Below are 27,761 nucleotides of genomic sequence, written 5' to 3' on the forward strand. Positions count from 1 at the left end.
TGATAAGGATAAGCAACAAATTTATATTTAAAGATAATAAAAGATAATATAAACAGTTCAATTATTGGAAATAGTTATATAATTCATAAATTGCGTAATAAAAACTGAAATTTTTTTTTAAATAAGCTTAAGAGAAAATACTTAAATATTAATAAAATTATATAAAAAAAAATATTTAAACATTTTTAATAACCAAACATCATACGATCATCATCTTCATCACTTGTGTCTTGTCTTTCATTAGACATTACAATTTTTGGTTCTGTAAGAAGAGCGATTACGTCTTAAGACAAAATACTCAACTTTTTTTTAGGAAGTTTCCTTAAACTAGAAATATATGGATCTGACGATATTAAAAGCTGGTGAAAAATATCTTCCATAACTGCCTTTCTGCAAAATTTTCTAGAAAATCCTTCCCGATACTTTCTAATATCTTTGTTACGGGCTTCTTGAGCTTCCTCAGAAAGCAATCCAATTGGAAGTAAAGCCGACGCAATCACTTGAGGACCATGAATAAGTATTTTGTGGACTGTAATCGGCATATTATACCAGGGATACTTTTCCACGAATATTTTTGCGGTATTTAAGGCATATTTTTTGAAAGCATCCACATTGATGTTATAACTGCTACATAATACTTGCAGTATTACCTAAAGATTAATACTTTTATTTATTACCTATGTATATTTATTATTTATATCTATTTATATTTATATCTATATATATATATATTTATTATCTATATCTACTTATATTTATTTACCTATTTATTTATTGATATTTATATATTTATTTCCTGTGTAAATATACAACTAATTTTTGCTAAATTGTAATATAAAGATTAAAAACTCTTGCAAAATATTAAAAAGTAAGTACAGAGATAAACTTACTTGGAATCTCTTTATCAGATCTTTATATACTCCTGTGATTTCTGCCGAAATAGATGAATTCTCAAAGAATCTTCGGGCTGTGTTTTCGTCGTTGGTACTTCCGTATCCTGGTTTTGGCTTATCAATTATTAGCCCAAGATGTTTTCTAAATTCCTCCTGGATTTTTGTTTTATTTTCGTTAACTACTTTCTTGTCTGTATGTTCTCGTATCTGCCACTTTTTAATATTTAGCCAAATGCAACAGACATTCGAACATGCGGATCCACGCATGTAACGTTGATAATCCAAATCCTAAATATGATTCGTTTACTTTTCTTTGACACATAGTTTCAATATCATTGAAATTCTTGGCTGTGGCTCCACACAAATAACATCTTTGAGAAGATGAGGTCGATGAAACAGCGTTGCATACTTTACCATCAATCATGGTAAATATCCATTTATGCATCACTTTTATATTTTTTCCATTCATGAAAAAGAAAGTAGGTTTCAACGAAGTAAGTTTTTCTTCAGTAAGTCTTACTTTCTTGTTAATAATTCCAATGTTTTCCTGAACAAATTGTAATTTGATTGGTCTACAAAATCGAGGAGACGAGGTACGTGGATTTTGCTATATTATCACGTTATTTACATCATTAACTACAAGCTGAAGAGGTACCATCGACGTGATAAATGCATTACTGTCAGAAGACAATTTGTCCTGAAATATTTGTTTATACTCCTTTTGTCCTGACCCATCACATCCCCATTTACATATAAGTTTTAGATTTAGAATTTGTTAGTCTGAAAGGGTTTCGATGACTTCACTTTGTACCAATAAAATACGTTGTGTAGTATGGTCTAAAAGGCATTGTAAATCTACTTCGGCAAAATTTTTGGTAATTGTAATATGTTCAGGGTAACATTGTTTTTAGCCTGTATTACAGCCTCATAATTTGGAAATATTTTTTTACCATGTGTAATTGCAGTCGATCTAACTATATTATATTGATATTTGGTTAATTTTGCTTCAACAAGTATTGATATTGCTTGATTGCTTGATATCTGGACATGTGGTACTAAACTATCTTTGTAGGCTTTACGATATTTAGTAGCTCTAGTAGGTGTAGTTGCCGTAACTTCTTTTATTACTTCTGCAGCATCCAGCTTGCCAGATTTTCGGAGACTCATCTGAGCTGCATATAAGAGTTTAGACGTACTCGTTTGAAAACGTAACATTTCAGTGTTACGTCTCTTTGAACGTTCACTATTGATTTCAAAGTCAATGACTGGACGACCACCAGTAGAATGTGACGTCATAAAAATTTTAGAAGGCAAATAAATGTCCATATCTAACCATTGTCTGTTTATTTTTTGAAAATATTCAAGTTTCTGAGATGAAGATTGCCATTTTGACTTAAAGTAAAAAACGAATTTGTGTATTAAATTTTTTATTTTCTTAGGTAGAGCTTCAGTATATCCGATCATTTTCTGTATATATTCTAGCAAATATTTACTCCGTGCTTCAAATTTAGTCGAACGACAAGATAACATTATATCCATCATTTCTCTTCTTTTTAAAGTTATTTTATTACATTGAGAACCTAAAATTAAGTTGTAATTATTGTTGAACTTGTCTTTTAATCTTCTAAAGAATAAACATAACATTTCGTAAGTATCTTTTACATGTTACAAGTTACGCGAAATTTTGTTCTCTTTAAATGTTGTATATATAACTGTTTGCAAATATTCGCAGAATTTTTTTTATATTCAAATATTAGACATATAAAGCTATAACACTATAGCAAGAACTTGACTGAATATCGTAGAATTGAATACTTTTTCCGTAAGTTAATAGAAACTATTATTAACCTATGCAGCAGCTCATATCTGCTAGCTTTTAAAACGTTAACTTATATTTTTTCATTATATAATAATATTGAATACATTCTACAAACCTCCAGCTACTGAATCCATATTGAATTAGATATAAATAATATATTCAGTGCTTCAATATGATACGAAAACTTATTTCAAATTTGACGCTTCTAAACGCAAATGCCACAACTCTCCGTTTCGAAGCGCAGTTGACAATCAGTGCGGCACTTTAGGGACATTAAAATCACTAACTTATCTTCTCTGTTTATTCAACTTAAAGTTGGCATACATTTCAATTCTTAAAGTCTATTTTCATTTTTTAAGTATTTTTAAATATTTTTTAAGTATTTCATTTTTTAAGTTTTTGGCTATAATTTCATTGAAATTCACCACTGTGCATCGGGGTGCTTGTTTTAGGTGAGTCCCCTCGCCTCTCACCATCCCCCCCGAAGGGAACAGAAAGCTACTACGTCCTCGTCGTTGTTCCTGGATAACGCTAAAAATAGTTTCTCGGAAAAATTCAACGCTATCTATCACGAATGAAAAAAATTGTTTCCATAAAAACTTCATGTAAAATCTAATTCTGCAATGAAAAATGTGGGTTCTCATTTGAGATTTGAACGTTACCACCCACCCTACCCCGAGGGGATGGGAGGGGAATAACTGTTATTATGTTTTTTAAAAATATTTTTAAAAATATTGAACAGGTATTTTTTTATTTTTCAACCCAATGATCATTTCTAGAGAATTGCAGAAAATCTAATTTTTCGCGATTACAGCGCCATCTATCACGAATAAGAAAAAAAGTTTCGGACGAAACTTACGTATTTTGTGGCGTAGAATCCGAATCTGCAATAAAAAATGGGGGTTCCTATTTAAGATTTCAAAGTTGCCCCCCACCCCCACCCCCCAGGAGTGGGGTGGGAGGTCGAGTTTGATATCATTGGATATCCCCCTTCGAGACGAACAAATTTCATTAACCACTTTTTTTGATCCGACATGTAGTTTTCCAGATATTACGATTTGTCAGGTTAAATAGGACACCCTGTATACAGGATGTTTCATTGTAAAACCTCCACGCGAATATCTCTGAATGATCAAATTTTTATAAAAAATGTTTCAGATAAAAGTTGTTCAAAGGGGGCTATCTGATGACGACCTTGACCATGATCTTGGAAGTCATTTTGAAGGTCAACTTCGTTTTTTTTAACGGGAACTTCTATTTTTTATTACAGATTTGTATTCTATATAAAAAGTTAAGAAAGTTTTATTCTTAATGTTTTTTTATATTTCGCCTCCATCAGGCTGAAAATGCTGTTTAAACATTGCTAAAATGATTTTTTCGAGGAATGTTTTCGACCTCTTATTGTTAAGACTAAATCCGGCCAATTAAAACAAGTTTAGAAAATTTCATGTTCAGATGTGTATCTATGTCATGGAGTCCAAATGATTTTTAGAGGTCATTTCAAGGTCAACTTCGTTATTCGAATGAATTCACCAGAATAACCTCAAAAGTAGGATCGACAGCAGATATTATTTCAAATAAAAGTTGTTGGTTTCAGAGAGGGCCATCTGATGATGACCTCAAATCTTTCAAGGAATCGAGCATGATACAGTCTTGCTCCCGCTCGATAATTTTGTCGATATTCTCCTAAAATAAGAAGAATATCAAAATTTCATTGGCAGTATAATCAGGCATTCTTTGCGAGTTGTAAATATTGAGATTATCCATCAAATTGGAAATTTCCGGTCAGAAAAATAAGAAATGACAGCAAAGGAATTTTAATATGATAACATTTGAAAAAGTACAAAAAAACAAAAAAATTAGATATTATGGAATTATACAATTTTTTTAAAAGAAAAAACTCGGGGAAATTTCTATTACCAGTACAAGTAAGTAATTTAAATATAAATGAAAATTTTTTATAATGTGCAAAATAACAAACAATATCTTTTGCTCTTACCTAGTAAGATGCAAAGTAATTTCCTTCTGCATAAGCCTAAAGAAACGAATCAAAATCATATTGTACTCTACAGTAATAATTTTCATATTTGTTCACTTCATACAGATTTATTTAATACTGATGTACAGATAATTCTTCATAAAAATATTCATGACATCCATATGTACACATCAGAACGTAAAATTTTATGTATTCTATTTAATGTATTTTTAAACTCAAAGAGGAGAATTTCCTATTAAAACTTTCAAATTGACCTTTAAATGACCTCGAAACCCCAAGGTTGAAGTCATCAGATGGCCTCTGAACCCAACAACTTTTATTTGAAATATCTGCTGTCGATTCTACTTTTGAGGTTATTCTAGTGAATTCATTTGAATAGCGAAGTTGATCTTGAAATAACCTCTAAGAGTCACTTGGATCCTATAACATGGGTACACATCTGAACATGAAATTTTCCAAACTTGTTTTAACTGGCTGGATCTACCCCCGATCTTGCCTTAACAATAAGAGGTCGAAAACATTCCTCGAAAAAATCATTTTAGCGATGTTTAAACAGCATTTTTAACCTGATGGAAACGGAATATCAAAAAACCATCAAGAATAAAACTTTCTTAATTTTTTATGTAGAACAGAAATCTGCAATAAAAAATAGGAGTTTCCATTTAAAAAAATAAAGTTAACCCTCAAATAACCTTCAAAATGAACTCCAAGATTAAGGTCAAGGTCGTCATCAGATGGCCCCCCCTCTAAACCCAACAATTTTTATCTAAAACATTTTTTCTGAAAATTTGATCATTCAGAGATATTCGCGTAAAAGTTTTAAAATGGGACACCCTGTAAATCTATAACTAATAACTACACGTGTGAGCAACTGTACGCGTACACGTACAGTTGCTCACTCGAGACTGATGTCTCCCCACCACTTAGCCACTGCATAAGTACGCGTTCCATAACGCGTCTTATGCGTCCCTAATATCTCCTTTCTTGAAAGAATGTTTACTAGGTGTAAAATTTAGCCCTCGGGTCCAGGATTAGTCTTTGAGGTTGTGTTCTGTGGCGCAAGGGTCTTGGTGAGGTCTGAGCAATACGAATAGCTTCTGGAAGGTTTCTGCAAGTATCGGAAGATGGAAGGTCTGGAAGGTTTCCATCTGTTGTTCATTAGTCAGCGGAATCGGTGTTGAATCTTTAGGTTCATAAAATATCCAGTCGTCCGAAATGGCGTTATCTGGAGCTTCGAGTGTACCTCCTTCTCTCCAAATGTGATTGATATGGCGCACGATGATATTATCCAATTGTATCGTGATTGAGACAAGATATTGGTGATGTAGCCTTGTACACGTTTGTTGTTTGCGGAGCGCTACGACCATATGATCCCCTCGATGTAGGTTTCCAGGTCAGGTTCCATGGTGTTGTGCGAATTGCTTCTGCATGACGAATCGCTTTCGAGAAGCGGTGATGGGGCAGGGGTAAGTTCCGATGCTGTTGGAAATAATTTGGAGAACGGTGAGCTGATACGTCTTCCTAAAAATAATTCGGCTGGAGATTTCCCATCAGGAGTTGAAGATAAAGGTGTGTAGCGATAACTATTGGGTTGGCAACTAATAAGGAGATGGCAAGACACGTAAAATCGATAATTGATATATAATAATATATTGAATAATAATTGAATGAGTCATATTTCATTCAAATGGAGGGGTTGAGTACATAAAAACCCTAAAAGGGTTTGCGTACATGGGTCTTCGTTTGCGAGAAATTTGCAATTAAAAGAACAGCTACATGTTAAGTGTAATAACTTGGAATCAATAAGCGTGAAGCGCGGATAGCTGCGGAAGTTAAGGCACGCGCTAGTATTATAATTTGTCGTCTACGTCTGAAGAGTGGTTTGAGTCCTCGCAGTGCCAACATTTTTTTCTTTTTTTTATAATATTATGTATTACAATATTTTATAATATTTCTATAATATTTTTAATATTTTTATTTTTTTATAGGACAAAAATATAACGCACATATATATACAATAATATGCTTTTATACAATAATATGAATTTTCATCCACAATTTTCATCCACGACAATGTTATACGGCAATGAATTTTATAATAAATAATTAAAACATTTATTCCTGTTTTTTTTATATAATAAGACAGATATTGTCTATTATCGATTTTACATGTCTTACCATCTCCTTGTAAGTAATTGCGGATTTCACTGATAGATGACAGTTGAATTTTTAAGTATATTTACGTATTCGAAATGTCAAACCTATATTGGTGTTTGATAGTTGGTACTTCAATTGGCATTCAGTAAAAAAATTGTATCGATCGGTTGTGTAGTTTTTGTTTGGTCGATTGAAAAATGGATAAGGAAAACGAGCATTTTCGTCATATTTTGCTTTTTTACTTCCGTTTTTATCGGCAAAAAACTGAACCAAGTGCAATTTGACATCATCATCATTATTGAAATTTTTACTATTCAAGAAGCTTTACAAAGAACTTCCGCAAAGGAAAAAACGCATCGCAAGCTCATAAAAAGTTATGTGCTATGTATGGTGACGAAGCCTTAAAAGAACGACAGTGTCAAGATTGGTTTGTTAAATTTCGTTCTGGGGATTTTTCATTCAAAGATGAACAACGCTCTAGTCGTCCAGGTGAAGTTGATGACGACAAAATCAAACCAAATAATCGATGCGGATCGTCATAGCACAACACGTGAGATTGCAGATAAGCTTGATGTATCACATACATGCATTGAAAAGCGTTTAAAATAACTTGGCTACGTAAGAAAACTTGATTTATAGGTTCCTGATGAACTTAAAGAAATTCACTTAACACAACACATTGCCATCTGCGATTTGCTTATGACATACGTACATATTTGCTATAAACGTAACAAAAATTATCCATTTTTTAAACGATTGATAACTGGCGATGAAAAATGAGTTGTTTATAACAATGTCAATCGAAAAAGATCATGGTGCAACCAAGATGAACCAGCGCAAACAACATCCAAAGCTGATATTCATCAAAAGAAAGTTATGTTACAGTTTGGTGGGATTACAAAGGAATTGTCTACTTTGAAATTTTACCACGCATTCAAACGATCAATTCAGATGTATATATTCAACAACTAACCAAACTGAACAATGCAATTCAAGAAAAGCGATCAGAATTGGCAAATCGAAAAGGTGTCAAACCTTCTACCATGACAATGCAAGGCCACACACATCTTTGGTCACTCGGTAAATATTATTAGAGCTTGGTTGGAATGTGTTATCACATCTACCATATAGTCTTGACCTTGCACCATCAGATTATTATTTATTTCGTTCTTTGCAAAGCTTCTTGAATGGTATAAATTTCAATAATGATGATGATGTCAAATTGCACTTGGTTCAGTTTTTTGCTGATAAAAATCAGAAATTTTATGGATGGAATTATGATACTGCCTGAAAGATGGCAAAAGGTCATCGGTAGAAATGGACAATACATTGCTGTATAAAGTTGTTTCGTTCCATGAAAAAATTCTTTTATTTTTTTTTTTAAATCCGTAATTACTTAGTTGCCAAACTAATATATAAGAAATCTTATAGTTCCCTTTTCCAATTTAGTAAGTTCTTGGCGATAGCTCTTTTGACTGTGTCCACCATACGTTCTGCTTGGCCGTAATGGCTTGGGGATGATTCACTGCGGAGAATAGATGCGAGATGTGCATCTCCTTGCAAAAGTTAGCAAATATAGATACAGTGAATTGTGTACCATGGTCGCTTACAAGAACTTCAGGGAGACAGTATCTGGGAAACCATTTCATGGCATAGTTCAACTATGCGAGTAGCGGAGATGGCGGATGTCGGCGCTACGTCGATGAATTTAGAATAGGTGTCTACAAATATTAGGAGGTATAGTCCCGTCGATTGGGCCTGCGTAATCTAGATGTAGATGTTCTAATGGTCCAACAGGGAAGGGACTGGCCAAGAGTTGATAGGAACCTTGACTGTAATTGCGGGTAATTTGCGGGTTAAGGCACAAGAATCACATCGCTAGACAAGATGTTTGACCAGTATATATATTCTCGAGCAAATTGCTTCATTCTCCGAATTTCTGGATGATCCTTGTGGAGAAATGTTAAAATTTGCGATTGCGTGCTAGATGGGATAATCACACCTATCTGTCATCCATCAAAAGTGTACCATCTACAATAGTGAGATTTTCACGGCAGTTTCTATAGTGTTCCACAATTGCTGAGCTGAGAGCCGATAGTCATTTATTCTTGACGGCTTGTAGAATGATTTGTAGATCTGGGTCGGCATTTGTGGCCGACTGTAGTTTCAGACAGAGATCCTTGCCGAAATAATCAATTAAGTAATTTCAGTTAATCAATTAAGTAATTTCAGTTAATCAATTAAGTAATTTCAGTTAAGTAAATCAATCAATTAAGTAAATCAAAAGAACTTCATCTTCTATTGCACGAATACTGGCTATTTGAAGTTCATCGAGGTTATCCCTCGCTTGGTGGAAGAAAATTCTTCCACCAAGCGAGATAAAACGTCAACTTGATCAAAATTTTGCGTTCTCGCATATTCTATTTGGAAATCATAGCCAAGTAGTCGGATGGCCCAACGTTTGAGTCGAGTTTGTTGTTGTTGATTTGAAGCCTTTTGTATTGTCAATCTGTGACAGTACGCCAAGCGGTTTATGATGGTATATAAGATAAATTTCCTTCTCCAGAGAAATTTGTGGAAACGTTCGACAGCTATGACTAATGCCAGAACTTTCTTTTCGAGTTGAGAGTAATTACGTTGCGAATTCGTAAGACTTTGAGACATGTGATAAACGGCATATTCATGTCCGTTTGAGTTTCATTGTAAAAGTACGCCGCCTATACCTGTAGAGCAAGCGTCCGCTGCAACTATAAGAATTTTCGAGGGATCGAAATACTCTAAAAGGAATGGTCTAAGCATGACTTCTTTGATGCGATGTAAGGCTAAGTCATGTTGTGGTCCTTAGAACCAAAAACGATTTTTCCTCGTGAGATCCTCCAAGGGTTATTTAATCTGGTGCAGATGTGGTATGAATTTCCTGTAGTGGTTGATTAAACAAGTAGTGACTGAATTTCGGAAATATAAGGTTATGATAATAGGAAATAATAGGTTTTGTTCAGTATCGTGCAAGTGTTTTCTGGGTTTGCGGCAATATTCTTACTGTTAACAATCAGATACTATTTAACTTTCGGTAGTGCAAAACGGCACTTCCCTGGTTTCAGTTTCCATCCTCTGTTTTCAAGGTGTTGAAGCATTATACGTAGACGTGAGTCGTATTCTTGGCGCATAGAGTCAGTTACTATTACATCGTCAAGGTAAGCGTAGACTTTTTCTAGTCCTGAGAGAATGTAATCCATGGCTTGCTGAAATATGAGCTCGTATAGCAGGCGCTGTTTTAATTCCAAAAGGCAAACGTGTGAATCTGAAGAGGCCTTTGGTAGTGGTAATCGTAGTGATGTCACGGTGATCTTCTGCGATTTCTATTTGCATAAAAATATTATTGAGATCTAAGATATCGAAATATCTATTACCATTGAGTTTTGGCATGATATTATCGACATTAGGTAAAAGATATGGAGTGCTGCTCAGAGAGTTATTTATTCCCGTAGAGTAATCTGCACAAAGACGAATTCGACCATCATGTCGTTTGACTATAATTGTTGGAGTACTCCAGTCCGATAGGTGTGTTCCTTCGATGATGTCCAAAGATTCTAGGCGTTGAAGTTTATCTTCGAGTGGCTTTTCCATGGCATAGAGAATCTGTCGACATGATGTTTGCACAGGTTGAATGTTCTCAGAAAGGATGAGCTTAGCCTGAAAATTTTGACACAACCCAAGGCCGAGAGAAAATAATTTCGGAAAATCTTCAAAAATGCGGTTGGAAAACGTATTTGATGCAGGAAAGTGCCCATCAAGTTCGTGGCGTTTGATTGTAGCGCACTGAATATTTGACTCATAATTCAGATCGCGACACTTGTCAAGTGGCATGGACCATAGATGAAGTTTGTCGATGGCATTTAAGCCGAACAGATCGAAACCATTACGTGAAACAAAGACCACCTACATGGTCTTCGACCCGCAGCGTGATAACTTGAATTTACCGATCGTTTTAAGAATGTTTCCACCGACATGTTCTATTTTCTCGCTTGTATCAAGAATCAGAGAGCCTAAACGTAATCATGTGCCTCTACCGATAGTTGTGATATCAGACCCGCAGTCGTACTAGAAATGAACTGTTTTACCGAGTATTAAAACCGAGATATAAATATGTCGACGTCTATCGACAGAAGTTATCGATTTGATGACAATTGATCATGGCGCGAGACATATTACCGGCTGAGCGCCTCACGAGGTAGCCATTGGGTGCGTTCCTTTATTTACTGCAAGTAAATGCAGTACTAACGCTATGATGTCATGAAAGTGTACTGCTAGTAGCGTTCCGTTTTAACTTCGAGAACTGTCGAGGTGTTGCAACGTTGCAAATCGGAACGTACTACAGTATGCTTCGTGAAGCTTGTGTTTATGGTTTGTTACCAGTACATCTGTTTACAAACATGAGTGAAATCTCAAATACCACTATAACTATAATCGTATTAATTGTAATTATAATAAGACATAGATGAGAACTATAATAAAACATTGATGAGGAATGAAGCGAAAATAAGTTAGACATAGAAATAATATAACAGCTATTAGGTTGTTGCAGATGTAGTGGCCGTTTTTCAAAATTCAAATTTCCCGGCCGAGTAGTTCAGCTTTTTTCATGCAGCTGTTGTTGCATGCGTGATATTTGAAAAGTATATGCCCCACACGTAAATTCGCACACATAACCTTACTTTCATCATATTGTTTATATCGTTGAAAATCGCTGTCTTTTCGACATGGAAAGTAAGGAAATGCGGATAATATTCTTGTACGAATACAAACTTGATCATAGTGCGGCCGAGATAACGCGAAACATAAACACTGCTTTTGGGGAAGGTTCTGTAAGTGATCGAACCATTAGACGTTAGTTTGAAAAGTTTCGGTCTGGTGATACAAATCTCGACAATTTGCCTCGCGGCCGTGCACCATCAGTGATTGATGACAATGTTTTGAAAGACATGGTTGAAGCAGACTCGCGTTTATCAGTTCGAAATATTGCACACAGCATCAACGTTCGCTATTCCACTGTTTCCCGACACCTAAAGGCCATGGGGAAAGTGAAAAAGCTTGACAAGTGGGTACCACATGAACTGACTGAGAGAAACAAGCTTCGCCGTATGGAAATCAGCTCATCTTTGCTTTCCCGGCACAATAATGAAGGAATATTGAATCGAATAGTAACGTATGATGAAAAGTGGGTTCTTTATGACAATCGTCGACGTTCTGCCCAGTGGTTAGATGCTGATCAAGCTCCGAAACACATGCCGAAACCGAGCCTTCATCTACGTAAAGTTATGGTATCTATATGGTGGTCTGCCAAGAGTATTGTGCATTTTTCGTTTTTGAAAAAGGGTGAAACTATAAATGCTGACAAATATTGCCAAGAAATTAACATTGTGATGGAAAAACTGCGTATTGAACAGCTGGCGTTATTAAATAGACGCAGTATGTTATTGCTCCATGATAATGCTAGACCGCATATTGCAAAAAAAAACTGTAAAAATATTAACAGAATACAAATGCGAAGTTCTCCCTCATCCTCCTTATTCTTCTGACCTTTCTCCAACTGATTACCATTTGTTTAAGCATCTGGATAACTTTTTAAATGAAAAGGTCCAAACAGAAAGCGACGTGAAAAATGCATTCAACGAATTTCTTGCATCTCGCTCTTCTAATTTCTATGTGAAAGGCATTGATGCGCTTGTATCACGTTGGGGGAAGTGTATTGAGGTGGACTATTTCGATTGACGAGATGTATATAAAGTATGTCGAATAAAAATTTAAATTAAAAATTAAAAAATAATCACTTCATCTGCAACAACCTAATAGTTGCACAATCTCGGGTACTACAAGTAAAATCCAAAATTTATATGAAAAATATTATATAGCATATTCTGATGTGAAATTTAAAATGCGTTTTCGGTAAATTATTAAGCACAAAGTTAAAAACTTAATCATACTAAAAAAAGATTACAACCATATTTCTTATATTAATTCATATTTATAATATTATATCCTATTAAGTTATCTTTTGAACTGTGTATTTGAAGTGTGTATTTATATTAATAATTTAATACATATTTAATTTTTATTATGTATATTTTGTTAGTCTCCCTATCCTAAATCAAATTTAAATCTATTTAAGCAGCCATTTTGTATTGGCTGCTTTACCTAGCTGTTGTAGCCGCAGTAGGAAGTGACACTGACATTAATGACGTCATACACTTATAGAAGCGCTTTCGCAGTATACTGCAACTTATATCGGAACACTGTTAGTAATGCTGACAGTACTCGCAGTAAATAAAGGAACGCGCCCATTATTAGCCTTTGCATTAGAGTGACAGACCTTAGTTAGGTGGCCCTTCTTGATGCACTTACAACCATTGAAATATAACCATACTGGAAGGAGCACTGTCCTATTCCCTCCACTATACCGAGTGGTCAGAGAGAGATAGATAAGCTGGGACCGTGTTGTCTTTTTTTAGCGTCAACTACTGTGGCTGAAAACATTAGCCTCGTCCTATACATGTGGGTGTATAGTACGTGTGACGAATACCAAATGAGCCAATAGCTCATATTTATAGTCTGGATTTATATATGTAACATATAATGTGTAACCATGAAAGAAGGAGGGCGTACTAGGTGGCGACGGGACGCCGTGCGTTCGGGACCTGCATCTCATTTTTCGTTCCGAAGAGAGAGAAATATCGAGAGCGCGGTAGTCGCTAGACCGGGAATCGAACCCGGGTCTTTTCGCTTGCCGGGCGACTGCTCTAGACCACTGAGCTATCTGACGCTCCACGCTCACGACACTGTTACATATATCTTAAATAATTCTAAGATAATGTTAAACACAATAAAGTTAAGTATTATTAATTTCATATTATTTATTTATTACTTAATACGTAAATTTATCTTTCCTGCATTTTTATATATTGTATACTATTTTAATAAATATATACATCCACAAAATTAGATTTGTACATTACTATGTATATATATAATTTCATTTTTTGCTATATACATACAATTTTATTCCGATTCCGAAAATTATTATTTATTAAAAATCTTCCTTGACAAATAAATTTTAGGTGAGTGGAAAATTTTTGCAAAGGCAAATGTTTTCAGACTAAATAATATCAGGTGTAGTAAAAAGAAATCCATTATTTTTCCAATAGATGGCTTTAGTTATCTGTATCTCGCGTTGTATAAGTCCGATCGGGTTCCACTAGATGGCGTTAGAAAGATGAGATTTCGTACTAAAGAACTTTTCTGACAGTTTTGTGATTAGTTAACTCAGTTTTGTTTGAGCGCACGTCAAAGATGGACACTAGCAAAGAGAAAATACGCTATATTTTACAGTTTTTCTTCGATAAAGGCGAAAACGCAAACCAGGCGGCTGAAAATGTGAATAGTGTTTATGGTCCTGATACTGTAACAGCCAATCACGCGCAATTTTGGTTTCGTCGATTCCGTTCCGGTAATTTCGATGTCAAAGATGCACCACGCACTGGAAGGCCAATTGTCGAAAATATCGATAAAATCATCGACATTGTCGAGTCCGACCGTCATGTAAGCACTGTTTCGATTGCCCAAGAGCTAAAGATTGCACAAAAACCGTTTGGAACCATTTGAATAAGGCTGGATACAAAAAGAAGCTCGATGTATGGGTGCCACATGAGTTAACGAAAAAAAACCTCATGGACCGAATTTCCATCTGCGAATCACTGCTGAATCGCAACAAAATCGACCCATTTGGGTCGACCATGAAGCGGTTGGTCACTGGTGATGAAAAGTGGATCACTTACGACAACTTACGTCAAGCGAAAATGGTCGTGGTCGAATCGCGGTGAGCCGGCGGAAACGGTGGCCAAGCCAGGATTGACGGCCAGGAAGGTTTTGCTGTATGTTTGGTGGGATTGGCAGGGAATTATCTACTATGAGCTGCTCCCCTACGGCAAAACTCTTAACTCGGAACTGTACTGTCAACAATTGGACCATCTGAAGGAAGCAATCGTCCAGAAGCAGCCAGCTCTGGCCAATAGGAGAGGAATTGTGTTTCATCAGGACAACGCCAGGCCACACACATCGATAGTGACTCGCCAGAAGCTCCGGGAGCTTGGTTGGGAGGTTCTTATGCATCCACCTTATAGTCCGGACCTGGCATCAAGTGATTACCATCTGTTCCTGTCCATGGCGAACAATTTTGCTGGTGAAAAATTTGCTTCAAGAGAGGCTTGTGAAAATCGACTGTCTCAATTTTTTGCCAATAGGGACGAGGGCTTCTATGAGAGAGGCATAATGAAATTACCTTCAAAATGGCAACAAGTTATCGAACAAAACGGCGCATATTTGACCTAAATCGGATCATTCTAACTATGGTAATTAAAGCCTTCAATTTCATGCAAAAATAATGGATTTCTTTTTACTACACCTGATATATCGAGTCACGTGATCGCTGCAGTTAATTAGACAAGGATAACACAGTCCCAGCTTAACTATCTCTCTCACTCAGTTCTGACCGCACGAGACAAAGGAGTGCTCCTTCCAGTATGGTTATATTTCAATGCTTACAACAAATCGCGTCACGAAAGTACACTTCGAACGGAAATGAGTACTGCCATAACCATTACATCTAGGAACACCAGACGGAGGACCCTGCAGTAGTGTCAGATTGTCTTTTACCTGATTTCCGTAAGCTGTTTTATATTTTTACTCTTGATATGTACAGTATTGGATATAGCTACTGAGAGGTTAGTTGGATTTTCTAGAGTCCTCATATTTAATGACGCATTAACATGAGCCTCGAGTTCCGTAGCGACATCCTTGAACGTAGAATTTTTATTCTTCTCTACCAACCGTAACATTATCTTATTTAAGTCATCGTTTTCACGAGAGAAGCAAAACGATCGAAGAAGTAATAGAATCATGAGGTTATCGTCTGGAAGATTCACTCGTTCGAAATCCGCCCCAAAACGATTGATGCGATCGATGTATTCCGAAGTCGGAATCGTCTTGTCGTATTGATAATTTAGAATTTTTATGCGACGCATGATTGATATTTTATCACGAAAAATGTTCATTGATGAGCTCCTCTTAAAGTAGTGTGGATGGATCGTGCAGTGCGATGTGATCGATTAACCTATCGAACTCGATCTGTCCAAGATTGTCCAATATTAGACGTGTGCGCATTTCTGGCGGCAGAGTTGCTTCCACAACAAGTGTATACTCGTGGCATAAGAGCCATTTTGAAAACAGAGTTTCGTCCCCGATGTTGTAGATATATTTCTCGACGCGTGTACTGTGCTGGTTGTATAAATCCGCTGGGGCTTGATTCGGCTTCGCAGCTCGAGCTTGTTCTTGATGTAGCTGAAGCTGAAGCAGGTTGTTGACCGCGGCGTTAAGAGCTTGGAGGTTTTGGGCCACCATGTTGATGCTTTGCTCGTGAGGGACAGAAGAGTTTTATCCTGTCCGCAGCGCCAGTTGTTAGGTTCTAGCCGTGATAGTGAGGAAGGTTATCCTATATAAGAACACGAATAAGAACACGGGAGCTCTGACGAGGATAAAACTCTTGTATTTAGAAACGTAATATACTACTATATATATCTATAACTGATATCGACACACACGCGTATGCTTGACACGGTTACTCGTTCGCATTGAAATATAACCATACTGGAAGGAGCACTCCTTTGTTCTCGTGCAGTCAGAACTGAGTGAGAGAGATAGTTAAGCTGGGACCGTGTTATCCTTGTCTAAATAACTACAGCGATCATGTGACTCGATATATTATCCAGTCTGAAAACATTTGCCTTTGCAAGCATTTTCTACACACCTACAATTTATTTGATCAAAAAAGATTTTTAATAAATAATAATTTTCGGAATCGGAATAAAATTGTATGTATCAGGTGTAGTAAAAAGAAATCCATTATTTTTGCATGAAATTGAAGGCTTTAATTATCATAAGTAGAATGATCCGATTTAGGTCAAATATGCGCCATTTTGCTCGATAACTTGTTGCCATTTTGAAGGTAATTTCATTATGCCTCTCTCATAGAAGCCCTCGTCCCTATTGGCAAAAAATTGAGATAGTCGATTTTCACAAGCCTCTCTTGAAGCGAGTTTTTCACCAGCAAAATTGTTCGCCATGGACAGGAACAGATGGTAATCACTTGGTGCCAGGTCCGGACTATAAGGTGGATGCATAAGAACCTCCCAACCAAGCTCCCGGAGCTTCTGGCGAGTCTACACTATCGATGTGTGTGGCCTGGCGTTGTCCTGATGGAATACAATTCCTCTCCTATTGGCCAAAGCTGGCCGCTTCTGGGCGATTGCTTCCTTCAGACGGTCCAATTGTTGACAGTACAGTTCCGAGTTAAGAGTTTTGCCGTACGGGAGTAGCTCATAGTAGATAATTCCCTGCCAATCCCACCAAACACACAGCAAAACCTTCCTGGCCGTCAATCCTGGCTTGGCCACTGTTTCCGCCGGCTCACCGCGATTCGACCACGACCGTTTTCGCTTGACGTTGTCGTAAGTGATCCACTTTTCATCACCAGTGACCAACCGCTTCAGAAATGAGTCGATTTTGTTGCGATTCAGCAGCGATTCGCAGATGGAAATTCGGTCCATGAGGTTTTTTAGCGTTAACTCGTGTGGCACCTATACATCGAGCTTCTTTTTGTATCCAACCTTATTCAAATGGTTTCAAACGGTTTTTTGTGCAATCTTTAGCTCTTGAGCAATCGAAACAGTGCTTACATGACGGTCGGACTCGACAATGTCCATGATTTTATCGATATTTTCGACTAATGGCCTTCCAGTGCGTGGTGCATCTTTGACATCGAAATTACCGGAACGGAATTGAAACCAAAATTGCGCGTGATTGGCTGTTACAGTATCAAGACCATAAACACTATTCACATTTTCAGCTGTCTGGCTTGCGTTTTCGCCTTTATCGAAGAAAAACTGTAAAATATAGCGTATTTTCTCTTTGCTAGTATCCATCTTTGACGCGCGCTCAAACAAAACTGAGTCAGCTAATCACAAAACTGTCACAAAAGTTTTTTTAGTACGAAATCTCATCTTTCTAACGCCATCTAGTGGAACCCGATCGGACTTATATAACGCGAGATACAGATAACTAAAGCCATCTATTGGAAAAATAATGGATTTCTTTTTACTACACCTGATATATAGCAAAAATGAAATTGTGTATACATAGCAATGTACAAATCTAATTTTATATATATATATATATCTATTAAAATAATATACAAATATATAAAAAGGCAAAAAAGATAAATTTACGTATTAAGTAATAAGTAAATAATATGAATTTATAATATTCTTATTTTGCAGAAGTAGGATTATTCACAATGTTGAGATTTGAAATTATGTCGTTGAATTTCCAATTCCCAATAAATAATTAAATCTAAAGTAAATAACACTAGTCAATATTCATCATCCTAATTTATATTTAAAACTATCTTAATATAACTATCTTAATTCTATGCTGAAATAGTATATTAAAATATGAATTAATAATACTTATCTTTATTGTGTTTAACATTATCTTACAATTATTTAAGATAATGTTACTTATATAAATTTAGACTATAAATATGAGTCATTGGCTTATTTGGTATTTATCATATGCACTATATACACACATGTATAGGTCGGGACCAACGTTTTCAACCACGGTAGTTGACGCTAAAAAGAGACAGCACGGCCCCAGCCATAGACTTATAGAGATAGACTGCGCGTCCAATGAGAGGACTTGAGGAAAACATTAAAGTGAGAGGATCGATAGCTGAGTGAGTGTTTCTCTGTTTAACATATGTCTTGGTGGGGGAAGCCGAAGAGGTGAAGGAGAGTAGGAGAATTGTATGAGCAGTTACAACATTATCTTTTCCCTTATGTCCTTTTCTCCCTTTTCTTAACACAGAGCGAGAGAGAGAGAGCCTCACTTACGCAATATCTCTATCTCTAATGTTGTCTTCAGCGCGCCCATAAGGAGGCGCAGTCTATCTCTATAAGTCTATGGGCCCAGCTTAACTATTTCACTTTGACCGCTTGGTATCGAGGAGGGAGTAGGGCAGTACTCCTTCCAGTATGGTTATATTTCAATGTTCGCTCGAGGCTGATATCTCTCCACCACTCAGCCACTGCGTTCCATAACGCGTCTTATGCGTCCCCAACAGAATCAGTCTTATTTAAGCATTTGAGAATTAAGATAATGTTAAAAGGATAGCTTATTTTAACACAGAATGGGCAGATATGCACTATATGTATGAGAGAGCTAATGGGCACTGCAGGAAACCTAATAATAAACTTTTTCTTAAAGATGATATTTTGCTAAAATATTTTTATTTCGGTCCATTGTCGACTTAGAGAAACAGGGCTTTTTTATATCATTATATCAATCAACATAGTTAATTGAGGACGAAATAGAAATATTCAAACATCTGCAATAGAAAAGCAGGTGATGATTAGACGAGTCAAAAAAAATTCAAGACTTAGAATACGAAAGATTACATTGGAAATGCAAAATGTTTCTTCGTCAATTATGGATTATGAACGAAACAAAAGGTTGCTTTGAAAGCCGCTGTTCATGGCCCTGTAGATGGCTCTAGCTGCGTATGCTGTAGGCAGTGACAGATGTTTCTTATGTCATTTTGAAGTGTGAACATTTCCCACTAAAATTCAATAATCAGACGCCATCTTTTATTTACACAAGTGTTTTTCTATAACCGAATTAAAATGGAACGCGATAAATAAGTTTTTCGATGTGTACTTCTACACTACTTTGATTTGAAAAAATGATTGAAAAAGAGTACAACTGAAGCTTATTGACTGTTTGGGAAAAGTTATGGTGAATCTGCTCCATCGGAAACAGTATGTAACGGTATGTACAGTAGAGATTGGTTTTGACGATTCAGAAGCGGTGATTGTGACATTCAGGCCAAGTCAATCGACCAGGACAATCGAAAAAGTTCGAAGATGAACAACTGCAAACTCTATTGGAAGAAAACCCTGCTTAAACGTTCAAAGAATCGGCTCAACAATGAAGGCGATAAATCAATCACTTCACGATGTTTACAAGCTATGGGCAAAATCCAGAAAGAAGAGAGATGGTTTCCACATAAATTGACCGAAAAGACCATTGCTAATCGTTTAAACATCTCGATTTCTTTGCTTGCAAGGCAACAAAAAAAAGAGTTTCTTGTGACATATCGACCGGTGAGAAATGGATTTATTTCGACAATCCAAAACGCAAGAAATCATGGGTTGATTCTGGCCAACCATCAACGTTGACCACCAAAGTGAAACATCTACGGTCACAAAGCAATGCTCTACCAAATGATGGGATATGGAGGGTATCGTGTATTATGAGCTGTTGAAACCGAACAAAACAGACACCACGAATGTTACCGGTGTTACAATTGAAACGTTTGAATGATAATTTGATGCAAAAACGACCACCAATTGCATCAAATCGCCGAAAAATGATTCTTCTCCATGACAACGCTCGGCCCCATGTTACTAAAACCATGAAACAAACACTGATGGAGCTCGAATAGGAGGTTCTTCCACACCCAGCGTATTCTCCGAACCCGGCCCTAAATGATTACTATCTGTTCCGACCGATGAAACACACTTTGGAAGATACATATTTCCATAATTATGGAGAAATTGAAAATTAAGTTGCTGAATGGATTGGCTCAAAAGACACACAGTTTTTTTGTCGTAGAATTCAACTTCTGCTAGAAAAGTGGGAAAAAGTCATAGCTTCCGAGAGCAAATACTTTGAAATATTTACACATTTTATTATTGAAATAAATGCACAAGCACAAAGAAGCAGCGGTTTTCAATGCAATCTTCTAATATATATCCCTACCCACATAGTAAATACAAGTTCTTTTGCCAGCAAATTATAGTTGTCTTATGGGTATGCTAAGTGCGCGCGCACGCGCGCACACACACACACACACACACACACGCGCGCGCGCGCGCGCGCGCGCGCGCAAATGCAAATGCACGCGCGTACGCGCGCGCATACACACACATACATTCTTAATTTTAAATTAGAATATCTTAAGGATATATACTTCCAGGTGTTGTGACTCATTTATTTATGCCTTAAAGTATCCTAAAGAATTACGAGAAGATATAATAGAAGGATGTACTTATCCAAGTAGGACATTAAGGATGCTTTTAAAACTAGGTTGTGTGTGCTGTCTGGATTGAGTTATTATTTGTATTACAAATTAATATAAATATATTCTTATAGTATTTTCTTTAAGACACCTAAAAGATATCCATATGCTGTCTCGATTAAGTTATTATTTGTCATAAATTGATATTAATATTTTCTTATAATATATTATTTTGCATTCCAGTCGTTGCTGTTTTTGCTTCTGTTTTAGTGTAGTCCTGTTAGCTTAAAATTAAGTTGGCACATACACACAACGTCACAGTTTTTCCAAACTAACACAGCTACCAAATTATTCCCACATAGCATTAGATCTCCAAAGTATATCCTAATTTGATCAAAATGATCCTATTACGATTCAAATGAAAAAGTTATCTATACGTGTACCTGAGGACATGTGCATTAGCCACAAATTATGCAAGATATCCGTATAACATCCGTAGGATGTTCTAATGTATTAGTTGATGTTTACTCAGGAACAGCGATACACTGTTTTCTTATAGTACAATATTTATTTGATACTGTGATCCATTCATATATAGTAATTAGTTCCTGTTTTTATTAATTAGATATTTAACATATATTGTTTATGTCTGAACAATTGATGTAATTGATGTAATTGATGTAATAACAATTGGTATAATACTTAGATAAATCACTTAATATCTTAATAGTCTAATATTTACTAAATATTTTATATTTTTATACGTTTTTTTTTATTTTAAGAAATGGACTATATATTATGTGATAGTTATATATATTGTAAAACATACACCATGAAAGAAGGAGGGGGGCGTACTAGGTGGCGGCTGGACGCTGTGCGTTTGGGACCTGCATCTTATTTCATTCCGAAGAGAAAAAAATATCGGAAGTGCGGTAGTCGCTAGACCGGGAATCGAACCCGGGTTTTTCGCTTGCCGGGCGACTGCTCTAGACTACTGAGCTACCTGATGCTCCGCGTTCACGACACTCTCCTCTCCCTAGATAACGTTAAGAAATATCGTTCGGAAGCGACATCTCTAGTGCCATCCCGAACGCACGACGACTACAGAGAGAGGCATGTTACTTGTACATATGATAGATTTTATTCGTTATATGCAACACAAACAAATATTGTATCATACGTTTCTCAAATAATAACAAATAAACCTTTTTATACATACAGGTACACGCATATTATTATTGTATTACCCAATACATATTTTATATATTACATTTCACAACTATGTGGGCATTTTGTTCTTGGTGCTTTGGAACGCAGCTGATGATTTAGCATAAGAACACATTTCAGAGAAAGTAATTTTCTCATTGGACAATAGGCTGCATTTCAAACTGCATCGAAACATGTTCAAACCGTTATGAAATTTATTTCTCTATGACCTGATTGTTTTAACCGAAAAGTAAATTAACAAACAGTTAAGTCATATGTCTATCTTTGTTTATTTCGAACGAAAAACAAAAACAGGCATATGATTTAATTGTTGATCAACTTACCTTTTACTTACCTTTTACTTACCTTTTAGTTGGAACAACCGGGCCTATTTCGATATTGCAAGGATGACTTTGAGATATACAGGGTGCGTACGGTATTTGAGGACAAATTGACATTAAAACTAATTTGTTCATATTTTTTGCAAAATTTATTATAATTCCATGAAATTTTTACACAACGTTAATTGACTCCTAGACTATACAATTACTCAATAAAATCCCCATTAGCGGCAATAACGGACTCAATCCGGGGTCGGAAACGATTGCATGTCCGAATCAAATGCTCTTTGTTCATTTTGATCATTGTGGTTGTTATAGCATCCTTCAGTGATGAAATATTATTATGAGGATATTTATTGGTCTCCCGCTCAACTACGCCCCATACGTAATAATCCAGGGGATTAAGGTCTGGGGAACTAGGTGGCCATAAGTTTAGGGTAATGTGGTCATAGAAATTTTCGGTCATCTAATCTTGTGTCGTCATGGCTTTGTGTGAAGGAGCAGAGTCTTGCTGGAATATGTATGGTCTGTCCCTACGTACACTATCAATCCAGGGTTTCACAACTGTTTCTAAAACCTCGATGTAAGCGGCAGCATTCACCCAAAGCCCCTGATGAAAGAAGTGGGGTGGCATAACATGTCCTTCGTTGCTCACAACTCCTAAAACCATGACAGTTGCTGGAAACTTCGTGTGCATAACACGGGGAACCTCTGTAGGATGTGAGCATAACCACCTGTCATTTCTCCGATTGATTTTTGGTCTTGGTCGAAATTTTTTTCGTCAGAAAAAAACCATAACATGTTAGGAACTTCAGGGTGCTTAAGTTTGTTCAAAAGATATTTTCCTCGGATAAGTCTTTGTTCCCGAGTTTGTGCCGACATAAACTGTCCTCTACGCATAACGTAGGACGTATAGCGGAGGTCTTCATGGACAACTCGACGGATTAGGCTCTCAGAGACATTCAGGTCCCTCGCAATGGCCCTCATGGACTTTGAAGGGCTTTCGTCAACGATCTCTTGCACTTGTTGGACAAATTGTGTATTTCTAGTAGTGTCCGAACGTTCCTCATGTTTTTTGCGTTTTGCAACAGTTTCTACATCGCCAGCTAATGCTTCCAATTCACGACGAATCTTATGTACGAATGATCGGGCACAATTGAGAAAATTGGAGATTTCTAAATCGGAGTGTTTCGCGCATATAGCGACGATAACTGCATGTCTCTTCATTTCTTGCGTTATTTTATAGTCCTCCATTGATGATCTGACAAGAAATAAAACAAACAAAATTGTTCTCCAGAAATTACATTCACATATATGAGTGTCCTCAAATACCGTACGTACCCTGTATACAATTTATCGCGATATATCTTGTGGATGTCCTTAACATCACTTTTGGTACTTGGAAGATATCTTACGGATATTACTAGGATCACATATTATTATGTATACATATCCTCATGACATCCATATATCACTTTCTCTGGATATTTAATGAGCGGACATAAAGACGTCCTCAGTACATCCTATGTATACAGGGTCTTCAAAAAGTTCGAGAACGCTAAAATATTTCGAAAAATATGAAAGATACAAAAAAATGTTTGATACAAAAGTTGTAGGGCTTAAAAAGATCTATGTAGTAGTCATATCAGTTTGACCATAGGTGGCGTTGCTAAGGTCATATGATGGTCAAGTTTGTTTTTTTAAATAGTACCTCCTATTTTTCATTGGAAATTCTTGTAGCTTATCTCGAAAGTTTTCCAAAACACTATAATGAAGTCATTTTTTATCAAGTTCTTTTCGAGTTATGACGTTTGAAAGTTACAGTATCGCCGGCATTAGCATTACCCAAAGTGTACCGCGTGGAGGTTTACACCTTGCGTGAGCGCGCGCGTGTGTGTGTGTGTCACTACAGAGATCAGGACCCTATGGTTCGTCACTTTTTTTTGTGACGCAGGGGAAATCCATCATGGATACCCCCAACCCTTTGGGGGGTCGGGGGTTATATCGGACTCTTACCGACTAAAACCCCTGCGGGATGCCTACCTGTCGGACCGGAAATGTGGGGAGTCAGGGAAACTACTCCCGTATTCCCTCCCCGACACCCCGGCCCCAGGGCTCGTTTATCGAGCCCCCCGCCACCTGTTACCGCGCCCTGGTTGGCCCCAAAGGGTAATCCCAAAGGGAAACCAGTGCGCGGTCCCGGTCGGTCTAAGACCGACCGGTTGGCCTTCTGGTATCATCTATGGGGTGAGGGGGCATCCGCCTTCACCCCTTACTCCCCCTACCCGTTAAGCAGGGAGGGAGGGTTTCTGGGGGAGTGGGCCCGTCCCCAAAACGGGCACCACTCCCCCTATCCTTCCATGTCCGTGGCCAGGGGAGATCCATCTTCCTCCTTTAGGAGGACGAAGAGCCGGATCCCCCCTGCCGACGGAGCCGGGCCCGAGGCGGCCGAGGAGGGCTTGGACCCCCGCTACTCGGGGGTCCTTCCACTTCCTTGGCCGGTGTCACCTCAGGCCCGCTGCCTAGTTCAGCCCCCCCATGGGCCGCCGACCGGGTGGTCGTCGTCTGCGACGACGGGTTGAGTGTGGTCGGCGCTCCCTCTCGGCGGCCTCCTTCTTGGACATTACGTCCTTACTGAAGGAGGCCGCCGCTTCCCAACCCTCCTCGCTCCCGCACATGGATTGAACCATGCGCGGGAGCGAGATTTCCCCAATATGGCACCCCATTGCCCCGGCCAGGACACGACGCTCCCCTTCCTAGGCTGGACAATCAGCCAGGGTGTGGTGCGCCGTGTCCATAAGCATGGGGCAGTGGTGGCATCTGGTGGTGAGCTCCTTCCCGATCCGGTGCAGATACTTGCCAAAACACCCATGGCCCGTCAGTATCTGCACCAGATGGTAGGACAATCCACATCCCCTCCTGCCTGCCAACTTTGGCTGGACTGCGTCCAACGTGGACCTTCCGGGCCTGAATCCATACTGACGGTCGTGGAGATCCGGCCCCTCCGAGGACATGTGCTGGACGAGGCGGTCGGCAACGATGCGTTCGAGCATCTTGCCCGCCTCGTCCAGCAGGCATATTAGCCTGTAGGCCGACGCACTCCCAGGTGGCTTGCCCACCTTTGGGAGGAGGACTAATTTGGCCCTCCTCCAGGCTGGAAGGAACACTCCCTCCTTGAGGCACCCACTCAAAACCCCGCGTAAGGCCGCGGATATGTTCTCGTCCAGGGCTCGGCCAGAGATCCCATCGGGGCCGGGGGCTTTCCCCTTGGCCCCGAGTTTGCCCCTGGCCTTGAGCTCCTCTAGACCCACAGCGAGGTCCTCGCTCCAGTCCCCCTCCCCCATTTCGGGGGCGGGAATTCTGGGGAGGCTCCCTCTACCCTCGGAAGGAGGGTGTCGAGGAGCCCCTCGAGGGCCTGGCTGTCCAACGACTCCGTCGGCGGGGGCGCCCAAGGGCGGGTCTTGCCCATCACCCTTTTGTACGGGCGCCCCCACTATAGTTCGTCACTCCCGCAGACTATTTTAAGATTCCAAACCCTCTCCGTAGTATATGTGTGTGTATGTGCGTAGGTAACATTTTTCAAGCTATTGTTTTTTACTTTTTCAGTTAATCAAATGTTCAAAATGTCGTCCTTCTACTGTTTGGCAATGAGCTAAACGTTCATAGAAACTATTGATCACATAGCTTATTTGTTCTAAAGTGATTAGAGATGCTTCCTACATTATTCGATTCTTCGGGTCTTCCAAATTACATGGTTTCGTCGCATAAACTTTATTTTTAATGTGTCCCCAAAAAAAGAGGAGATAGATCAGGTGATCTAGCAGGCCATTCAATGGCACCTCTCTTACCTATCCATCAATTAGGAAAAAAAAAACGGTTTAAAAATTCTCGAATTCGTACTGCAAAATGGGGTCCTGCTCCATCTTGCTGGAACCAAACGTTTTGCATGTTTGCGTCAAATAAATTTTCAATTTCAGGAATGACATGATCTCGCAATAAATTTTCATATTTTTCAGCATTTAAATCAACATCTATGAAAAATGGGCCTATAATACCGCGACTACAGATCCCTGTCCAAACATTCAATTTTTGTGGATATTGTGTGCGAAGATCGCTCATCCAATGTGGATTTTCGTCACTCCAATATCTACAATTGTGGCGATTAACAGCACCATTTATTTAAAATGTGGCTTCATCAGAAAAAATAACAAAATTCAAAAAGTTGGCATTATCATCACACCGATGCATCAAGTTCTTCACAAAACTGAATTCTTCTATCAAAATCATCTTCCAAGTTCTTCCTAAGTTCTTGAGTGATAACAATTTTATACGGGTAATATTTATGCTATTTTAAAATGTTAGAAACGCTGCCTTCACTGATATCATGGGCTTGTGCTGTTTTTGATATGGACAAATGAGGATTTTCCTGAAATGATTGGAGAACATCCAAAGTCTTATCATCATTAGTTGCGGATTTTGGTCTTCCGCTGTGAGATCGGTCCTTAACTGTTTTCATTTCAAAAAAACGAGTTACTGTTCTGCAAACGGTGGATTTAGAAATAAGATCGAGATCAGGATGTGTAACATTGAATGGATCAGCTACTTCTTGATATGATCTAATACGATCACCAAATCCTCGATAAATAAGTAGCAATATTCTTTCTTTTCTGGTCAATATTTTTCAGAGAAAAATGTGATATTATAACCGGAAAAAGAAACAAAAGAGACAAAGAACGAGATACGAGCGAGCGCAACTCGTTTTTAGAATATGTGGACCGAGAAGCATCTCTCCGCGCGGTACACTTTGGGTAATGCTAATGTCGGCGGTACTGTAACTTTCAAGCGTCATAACTCGGAAAGAACTTGATAAAAATGACTTTATTATAGTGTTTTGGAAAGCTCACGAAATAAGCTACAAGAATTTCCAATAAAAAATAGGAGGTTCCATTTAAAAAAACAAACTTGACCTTCATATGACCTTAGCAACGCCACTTATGGTCAAACTGATATGACTACTAAATAGATCTTTTTAAGCCCTACAACTTTTGTATGAAAGATTTTTTCGTATCTTTCATATTTTTCGAAATATTTTAGCGTTCCCGGACTTTTTGAGGTATATTTCGGCCTGTTACGAATGTATTTTGGATATCACTAAATC

At 37.8% G+C, this 27,761-nt stretch overlaps 2 protein-coding genes across 8 annotated transcripts in view; one reads left to right on the forward strand and one right to left on the reverse strand.

The window, feature by feature from the left end:
- Ecr (ecdysone receptor) overlaps nucleotides 1-27,761 on the forward strand; it is a 385,687-nt gene that overhangs the window by 114,514 nt on the left and 243,412 nt on the right. The gene's annotated exons all lie outside the window — the stretch shown is intronic.
- Nucleotides 22,735-24,169, reverse strand: LOC112588572 (uncharacterized). Its single transcript, XM_025298896.1, has 2 exons — nucleotides 23,338-24,169; nucleotides 22,735-23,263 (listed from the first exon to the last, which is right to left on the reverse strand). Exons 1-2 carry the CDS (start codon nucleotides 23,855-23,857, stop codon nucleotides 23,070-23,072), a joined length of 714 nt encoding a protein of 237 aa, XP_025154681.1. The 5' UTR covers nucleotides 23,858-24,169; the 3' UTR covers nucleotides 22,735-23,069.

Source organism: Harpegnathos saltator, unplaced genomic scaffold (genome assembly GCF_003227715.2).
Source record: "Harpegnathos saltator strain DR-91 unplaced genomic scaffold, Hsal_v8.6 scaffold244, whole genome shotgun sequence".
In the NCBI taxonomy this organism is placed as follows: Eukaryota; Metazoa; Arthropoda; class Insecta; order Hymenoptera; family Formicidae; genus Harpegnathos; species Harpegnathos saltator.